This window comes from Citrus sinensis, chromosome 9 (assembly GCF_022201045.2).
Source record: "Citrus sinensis cultivar Valencia sweet orange chromosome 9, DVS_A1.0, whole genome shotgun sequence".
Lineage (NCBI taxonomy): Eukaryota > Viridiplantae > Streptophyta > Magnoliopsida > Sapindales > Rutaceae > Citrus > Citrus sinensis.
The window spans coordinates 22901571-22910909 of NC_068564.1; the positions used below are offsets into that span (position 1 = coordinate 22901571).

The following is a 9339-nucleotide window of genomic DNA, read 5'->3' on the forward strand; positions in this document are numbered from 1 at the left end:
TCAAGTACTGAATTAATGGTCAAGAGTTGTGTAATATGTGTCCGGTCAATTTATGACCATTGATTTGGTGTTTAGAACAGGCTCAACTGAGCACCGGATCCATTTCATTTTGTAAGTGGGTTTAATGAAACATTCGATCAATTATTATCTCATTGTAGGTAGGCCATCCATTCCCTTGTCTACCCCTTGCTTGAGTAAACCAAATTACCGAGATTAGTAACATTGTGGTAAAACCGCGTTCTATTTACTAGTTCTGTGCCTTCATCATTTATAGTATACAAGCACATGAAGTCCCATTCATTTTTAGCATTTATGGTAGCACTAGCGCATGACATCCCATTTCCATCTTCATGCTCACAGAAGCTGCATTTTTAAGACCAGATTAAATCCTTCAACTTCATTGTTTCATTCCCACTTTGTTTAGTTTGCTTTTCTGATATATAGAAACACTTGAAGATCAAGTGAACAACAGTACCGGAAGATCTCTGTGCACGTTTTCTGTAGCATCACTTCTCAGGTATGGAATCAGTAACCTCTTTTTTTAAAAAAAAAAAACTTTATTTTTACTCTTTTGTCCTGTCATCAGCTTAATAGAATGAGTTGAGTTTTCTACTTTTCTATCTTTCACTTTTTAAATTTTTATTTTTATCCTTTGAAGCTCCTGGAGATGGCTACAAAATTTTTTGGTCTCGAACGAGCATTTGGATTCATTTTTCTAGTTTTACTAAACTTTGAAATTTTTAACACTAAAGAAACTTTTTAAACTTCCCAAAAAATATATGGAAAAATTAAAAAAAATTAAGAAATTAATTTGTAATTTTATTAAATACTTTATTTACTAACAGATTAGCACCCGTGAGTACTTGCATATATACCATGATAAAACTAGATCATTAAATAATTTGTGGTTTGGGACCCAATTGTTGGACACTGTTGTGGATGCATGGAACATGATTAAATCAGCATTAATTGCATGGAACCGTTCGGCTTAATTGTTTCATATAGAAATATACTAAACTGCTTTCTTGGTATAACAGAGAGAGCATGGAAATTGTTGCTGGTATTGCATCAAAGATTGGTGAATATTTGGTGGAGGCTACAGTGCACCAAGTTCGCTATTTATTCTGTTTAAACAGCATTGTTGATGATCTTCAGAATGAAGAGATCAATCTGAAATTGGCAGAAGATCGCATTAAACAAGAAGTAGAAAGAGAAAAAAGAAACACCAAAGTAACTGAGAAAGATGTAGAGAAGTGGCTAGTGGATGTTGACAATGTGGTTGAAGAAGTTGAGAGGTTGAAAGAAGAAATACAAGTGAACAAGAGAAGTACTCGTCCTAATGGATGGTGTCCTAATTGGGTTTGGCGATATCGGTTGAGTAGAAAGGCAGCAAAGAAGACGCTCGTTATGGCCAAGCTACAAGTTCGGGGCAAGTTCAACAGAGTGGCACATCTAAAACCTCTACAGGGCATAAAACTCTCTGCACCAAGAGACTTTATGTCTTTTGAGGCTACTAAATTGACTTCTTATCAGATTATTGAGGCACTGAAAGACGAGAAGACGATGATGGTGGGAATGTATGGGACTGGAGGAGCAGGGAAGACAACTCTGGCAAACATGATCGGCAACGAGGTCCAAGAACAAAAGATTTTTGATGAGGTTGTGAAGGCTGTCGTATCACAGAATCCAAACTTGATAAATATTCAAGATCAGCTAGCAGGCTCCTTGGGGATGACAATACAGGAGAAAAGTAGCCTAGAAGAAAGAGCAAAGCGATTACACTTGAGATTTACAGACACTACTAAGAAGATCCTGATAATTCTAGACGATGTTTGGGCAAAACTCGACTTGGCAACTATAGGGATTCCCTTCGGTTCTGATCGCAAGGGTTGCAAAATTCTTCTAACTACTCGCCGACAACATGTATGCACTGCCATGGGATGTCAATCACGGATCTCGCTGAATACTCTGAATGAAGAAGAAGGATTGGCTTTACTCAAAAGACATGCTGGTATTGGTGATGGTGACTTCTCCATGAACGATGTGGCAAAAGAAGTTGCTAGGGAATGCAAGGGGCTGCCTTTAGCAATTGTAAGTGTCGGAAGTGCTCTAAAAGAAAAGGGCATTAGTGAATGGAAAGCAGTGTCCCAAAAGCTAAAACATTCAAAGCTAGTTGATGTTGAAGATGTTGATGTGGATGTTTATGCTTGCCTTAAACTAAGTTATGATTATTTAAAGGGTGAGAATACAAAGCTGGTTTTCTTGTTGTGTTCCCTGTTTCCCGAGGATTTTAAAATTGAAGTGGAGGATTTGGTTAGATATGGAATTGGCCTAGGTTTGTTTGAAGATGCCGACACAATTGAAGATGCCAGAAATGAACTGCAGCTCTTAGTTAACAACCTCAAAGATTGTTGTTTGTTACTAGATGCTGGTGAACAATGTGTGAAAATGCATGACATGGTACGCGATGTGGCCTTATGGATAGCATCTACAGGGAGTAACGTGTTTATGGGCAAAGCTGGAAATGGGTTGACGGAGTGGCCAAAGAAGGATGGCCTAGATCATTATACTGCAATCTCTCTGATGAAGAACAATTTAAAGGAGCTTCCCACTGGTTTGGTGTGTCCCAAGCTGGAAATCTTGCTACTAGGCAGCGAAAGTTATGATCACTTCATTGTAGTTCCTGAACAATTTTTCAAAGAGATGAAAGCACTGAAAGTTCTAAAAATAACTAATGGGGAGCTATCACTTGAATCACTTGAATTCTCAGAGAACATCCGAAGTCTCCAGTTGATTAACTGCAGATTGAGAGACATGTCTTCCCTTGGAAAGCTGAAGAGGCTACGGATTCTTAGTCTCCAAGACTCTTCCTTCGGTGAAATCTCAGAAGAATTAAGGAATCTTGGTGAATTAAGAGTGCTAGATTTGCGTGGAACGTTTATTTCTCTGACCATGGTGGAAAAATTTCCTCCATTAGAAGAATTTAGTGGCGATATCGAGTTGAAAATTGAACAGAAGAGTACAGAGATAAATTCGGAACCCTGTTTTCGAGCGGACTCTTTGGATGAAGATGCCGAATGCCATCCACAAGCTTTTTTTTTCTCCAAATTGCGAAGGCATCAAATCAAAGTGAATCATGATTATCCAAAAAATCTTTCCAGATCAACGGCCTTGAGAGTGAGCGATATTGAAGCAAGCTCACTTATTGTCTTTAAACCACTGTATCGGAATCTGCAATTTTTTGCTTTGGTTAATGTAATGGATTATCAAAATATTGTGCCAAGCATTGATCAGGGGGGCTTCAATGAGTTGGATTGTCTTCTCCTTTGTGATTGTAAGGACTTGGAATGCATCATAGATGCATCCCAGCAGCTGGTGCCACACACTGCATTCTCTAATTTGACACAGTTATACCTGACAGGAATGAATAGTCTTTCAGAAATATACTGTGGTGCAAACTACCCCAGCAGCTTCTGGAAAACCTGGAAATTTTATATGTTAGAAGATGCCAGAGTATCTGCAGATTGTCATCAGCAACATTGCTTCAACAACAAAAGCTGAAAAAGGTGGAAATCTGGTCTTGCAACAAGCTACAGCAAGTGTTTCAAAGCTATGATGACAGACAAAGTGCTCTCGTACTGCTTTTATGTTTAGCAAAGTTAAAACTGTACGATCTGTGGGAATTGAAGTGGATATGGAGGCAAACCACCCATCGTGTCAGCCTCCAAAATCTTATGGATGTTGAAGTGACTGAGTGCCATAGCTTAAGATATATCTTCTCAGTGTCACTAGCTAAAAGCTTGGTACAGCTACAAACACTCAAAATAAGGGAGTGCCAAAGCTTGGAGCATATCGTGTTTGATGATATTGACGTTGAGGGAAATGTATCCGCAGGAGACAAAAATGTCATGGCGCTCCCCATGTTGAGGAAATTAGAACTCGAAGAACTACCAAAGCTCATCAACTTCTGTCCAGAAAAGTTTTATTCAACTTGGCCAGCTTTGAAGCATTTGACACTAGAATCCTGTCCCAATTTTGCTATTGGAGCTGAACTTGAAGCTAACCTGGACAATTTCGTAGAGGTACTTTTTTTTTTCTCCTTAAAAAAAAAAAGCTTTAGTTAATAGTCAAAATCATTTAGGTTATGTTATTTGTTTCTAGTAGCTGGTATGGTATATTGTATCCTAACCAATAGGTTTTGTATTTCCCAGAATTTGGAGTTTCTATATGTTGCAGATTGCAACCAACTGAGTGATGCAGTTTTGGCTGTGTTGAAACATGGCTTAAAAAATTTGGAGCATTTAAAGATTGGCAATCTACTTGGAGTACAATTGTTTTTTCAGCTAGGTGCTACTCTCAGTGATGGACAAGAAAGAAAAATCTCTCTCCTAAGATCAAGTTTGAAGGATTTGACATTGGAAAATCTGCCAGAACTAGAAGTTTTATGCAAAGGTCCAACACATGTATTAAGTCTGCAAAATCTTACCAGTTTAATCCTGAAAGACTGCAATAGACTGAGACATATTTTCTCGTCTGCACTTGCTCGAAATCTGTTGCAACTGAAGCATTTCCGAATTGAGCATTGCAAAGAATTGGAGCAAATCATTGTTGAGGATGAAGATGAAGCTCACAACCAAATCTCTTCCAGCGATCATCTTCAACATGTGTATTTTCCAAATCTCATATACATCAAAGTCAAAGAGTGCAACAAATTAGAGAGGCTGTTTCATGTAGACATAGCTCGAGGTCTTCAAAAATTGAGAGAGCTAACTGTATGTGATAATATGCGGTTAGTTGAGGTATTTGGACAGAAAGATGAAGCAGGGATCGGAAATGACTATGAAATAGTATTGAGTGAACTTTGGCACTTGGAGCTGAATGGATTGCCAAGCCTCACTAACGTCTGCCCTATGGGTTATCACTTCATATTTCCATCTCTGAGGAGTTTCAAGGTTATAGACTGTCCCATGATAAGTACAAGATTTTCAGCAGGCCAAACTGATTCTGTGCATGCTGAAGCTGAGGTACCCATTTTGAGATTATTACCAAGATGTTTTTCTACTCTCATTTGCTTCTTGTTTTACTTTCTGGGACAACAAGAGAGCCCAATATTGTCTTTCGTGTTAACTGATTGTGTAGGAACCACAGATGGATGACGAAAATGTCAGTGCAAAAGTCCCTTTGGAGTGCGCCAGCTTGGTCGTCGACTGCGTCAGTTTTGATAAGATTCAAGAAGTACTGCCGCCGTACAGAGAAGATTGAGAGAAAGAGGAGAAAATAGCATTCAACAGAAAAAGAAGAGGAATGGCTGATGGCCACTGGTTAACCAAGTGATGTGACCATAGTTGCAGTCTCTTAATTTTCTTTTCTTTGTTTCTATTGCAGCTGTCTTTAGTGGTTCAGACTTTCAGTGTTATGTAAGAAACATAATGGGTTACTTGTCCTCTACCTTTTAGTTAAGTCTGCGATCTTGTAATGCAATGTCCATCAGTCTCACGGCACTGTATGTATAACATATGATTTCTTAGGATGTCATTATGAACTATGAAAACTTGAATCTTCTCAGAGTGTTGCTGTTGTTTCTTCATTTTCTCCCAGCTCCAAACATCAGGAATTTCGGATAATTATATTGATGCTGCAATCTGAACCAATTGGTTAGTGACTCAGTTTCAGATCCCTGCATCAGCATTAAATTTGTTGGTGGGAAGCTGTTGGTCGATCTCTGAGAATATTCTCTGACTATGAGCAGAACATTCATGAGCATATAATCTTCAAGCTGATGATCAATAAGCACCTAAAATTACAGAGAATGGTAAGGGGTGCCAGAAGTTTTTCCGGCGTAAACCCTCTGACGCTCAAGTCAGTTATGGGGTTTATAGGAAAAACCAAATATGCCATTTCTCATATAGTTTAATAAATATTGCCTTAAAACCAAAAGCTGTTTGAATAATTTGCAGAAAAGTAAAGTAGAGTCTCCAGAAAGAATTTCTCAGTCAGATCAAGAGAAAAAGAGCCCTCCTTGGCGTGCTTTTCTCGGGGTTTTTATAAACACCACACACCCACGACCTTAGATCGTGCCAATAACCATTAATTGATCAAATTTGTGCCCTAATTTTTCGGAGGTGCTTTGTAGTGGTTTATTTTAATTGAGTCTTTATTCCTGGTCATCACCTGGTTGAGGTGATCTGCTCAAGTTTAGACCACCTGGTCGAGGTGATCTGGTCAAGCTCATAGCACATGGTCGAGGTGATCTGCTCGAGCTCATAACACTTGGTCGAGGTGATTTGCTCGAGCTCATAGCACCTGGTCGAGGTGATCTGCTAACACCTGGTCGAGGTGATCTGCTCCACCTCATAGTACCTGGTCGATGTGATCTGCTCAAGCTCATAACACCTGGTCAAGGTAACCTGCTCAACCATTTGCTCACTTTCACTTGGAGGAGATCATGGTCGCTCTATTTAATTCCTCAAACACCTCGCTCTATTTAATTCCTCAAACAAATTATGCTCGACAAGTTCTTGACATACAAAATTAAATGACCGTGTTTAAAGATTTCATGAGATGCCACCTTCAAAATAAAAGGTATATCCTAGTGAAATTTTGGCCTGGATACATATTTCTACTGAAAATGGTTCTGTGTGGTTTCTGAAGAAACCGAGGAATTCTACTATTGTTAATAGTCGGTTCTTAATTTCATTTATTTATCTCCCAATACAAATCAAATAAACAGCAGAGTTTCGTAGCAGAGCCAATAACTTCTAATTTCATAACTCAAGACAGTACTTGATAATAATATCCATTCAAAAAAGAAAAAAAGAATAAAGAATAAATAACAAAAAATGATAAATTTTTATAAAGGAAAATACGAGTCTCCCTTAAAAATTAGAACCAATTCCATACTTCAGATACCGCCACGTGTCCACTAAAACCCTAAATCCTTCCTATATGAAACCCGTCACAATTGGCTCCCAAAAAAATTTACAGAGAACAAAAACGACTAAAACTTCCAATCAGTCCACATGGTCAAGTGTCAACTGGGCAACCAGAATATTCCGGAAAAACGGCATGTCGTTTCCCCAGCTTATCCGCAGCCGACTTGTCGTGCATCCACGTAATGAATAAATCCTATTGATAAATTGCTCTATATGTTTGTGTGTGCTTAAATTTAAGTAACCAAACTCTTCAAAATATTTCCGCATAGCAAAAATAATTTTTTGTTTAAATTTCACTCATATATTTCAATTACCACCCAATACAAGTCAAACAATAAGATATTCTAAAAATTTTGACTAATAAAATTAAGGGTGCGTTTAAGAACAAAGTATTTTAACTTTTAAAATATAGATGTTGGAGAGTAAAAGGCATGGTTAAGAAGTAGAATTGAAGAAAAAAAAACTATAAAACTTCCAAAATCCCATTATAAGGTGTTACTAAACACCTTGGTGTATAAGCTTTGGCAGCTCAACTATTACACATGACTTCCAACTGCACCTTAATAGCACTTAACATTTAAAAAAAAGATATGAAATTAATCATAAGTCTTAAAATTAATTGCCATGTTTTCTTTTAAGGATACATTTGTTGCCACTTCACTATGATTAATAAACTACAGTTATTTGAATTAAAATCTTCTCTTAAATCGAATTCTCCATTTTAAAAATTCTATATCGTGTATATTCTTGTGATAATATATAAATAAAATTTAGTTTTTTTTTATTAACCCTTTGAGCCTTAACAAACACTGTTGACAACGCCCGTAACTCACGTGGCACATACTTACGGAGTCTCTAGAACTAACTCCACATTTCTGATGCAGCCACGTGTCCTCTAAAACCCTAAACCCTTCCTATATCACAACCCCCCCAGCGATCCCTGATCTCAGCGTTCGCCTCCAAAAATTTGAAAGACCCAAAACAAAACAGCCGTCTGTTGATTAATTCAGGCCAGATGGCCAACTCCGCCGCCAGGATCTTCCTCAAAAACGGCAAGTCGTTTCCGCAGCATCTCGGCAGCCGACTTGTCGGCCTCCCCTGCCCCTCCTCCAATGTCGTCAACAAACATCAGCTACAACTACTCGACAAGCCTTTAATCAGTCAGAATCCGACCCAGCAGCAGCAGTACTTATACTTACAAAGACCCGCGTCGGGCAATGGGTTTAATTTTGTTGATTTTGTACTGGGTAATGAGGAGGCGCGTGAGGGAAAGATGCGCCTGGTGAGTCGTCGTGACGAGGACGAAGATGGTGATGGTGAGTCTGATCATGTTGATGATGAGGATGATTTTGATGATGATGAAGATGATGAGCCGTTTGATGATGGTGGCAATCATTACTCAAGTGGCGATGAATATTATAATTGTTGCAATGTTGATGAAGATGATGATACCGAATGATATTTGATACAAATTGTTTGAATATGTTCTATTCTTCCTTAACGCACGCTCTTCGTTGTTACCAACCTAATTTTTTTATCATCAAGTGTTATAATTATATCTTTAGCTGTGACTTTTTTAATTTTTATTTTTTTCCCTGTTTTTGCTTTATATTTCGACTCTAATAATTCGTATTAGTACAACTTAATTTCGTTTTTTTCTAAAGTGATTTGTTGTAGCGCTTACTCCGTCACGAGTGGATCTAAGTGTTCGCAGGAAAATGCTTCTCTAAGGTAAGAAAAAGTCTAAAATACCCTATCAATTATTTAAAGATCCGATATTGCAGCTGTGTAGTTTTTGAAAAAATAGTTCCAAAATAATAAAGATATTATATCAAACTAATTTAATTTTTTGGTGTTTACTAAATATAAATATTTTAATGTAAGTTGAGTGGGGGTGAATAAAAAGCTTATATGATTGAGTAAATTGAGTATAGTGTTGTGTGTAATGTGAAGCCGCCAGAAAGATTGCGAATAGGCCTAACTCTGATTATAGTTTAAATTCAAAAGGGAAAAGGACACAGAGACCCCCAACGTTTGAATAAAGGATATAAAACTCCGTAATATTTTAAAAAAGACACTCAGACCTCTATTGGTTAACGGAAATTATTTCGTTAAATCATTACAAGGTTAATACCGTAATTACAAATTAAAAACAACTGAATTGACTAAAAACCCACACACACATGACACGCACAAACAAACCCCACATGGCCACACACACACACACTGCTTTCAGACAAATCCTTTAACACACACTCACGGTTTGCCTTGCCGACAACTGTTGGGGCTATCGGAAGTTGCTGGAACTGCTCGCGCTACCGGAAGCTACTGGAACTGCTCGTGCGTCAATCGAGACCGCGTCTAGTTGCAGGAACTGCTCGCGATCGAGGAAGCTGCTGGAATTTCT

At 38.1% G+C, this 9339-nt stretch overlaps 2 protein-coding genes across 3 annotated transcripts; both read left to right on the forward strand.

Moving 5' to 3' along the window:
- The first annotated feature begins 275 nt into the window (after nt 1-275).
- On the forward strand, nt 276-5565 carry LOC112498879 (probable disease resistance protein At4g27220). Of its 2 annotated transcripts, none has more exons than XM_025100725.2 (4): nt 276-517; nt 1038-4082; nt 4212-5024; nt 5140-5565. In XM_025100725.2, exon 2 carries the CDS (start codon nt 1045-1047, stop codon nt 3559-3561), a length of 2517 nt encoding a protein of 838 aa, XP_024956493.2. In that variant the 5' UTR covers nt 276-517; nt 1038-1044; the 3' UTR covers nt 3562-4082; nt 4212-5024; nt 5140-5565. The 2 variants fall into 2 exon arrangements, with proteins under 2 accessions (XP_024956493.2, XP_024956513.2); XM_025100745.2 differs by having other exon boundaries at nt 5149-5565.
- Nucleotides 5566-7947: 2382 nt separating this feature from the next.
- LOC107175595 (uncharacterized) lies at nt 7948-8391 on the forward strand. The gene has a single exon (XM_015527164.2). It carries the CDS (start codon nt 7948-7950, stop codon nt 8389-8391), a length of 444 nt encoding a protein of 147 aa, XP_015382650.2.
- Nucleotides 8392-9339: the final 948 nt, after the last annotated feature.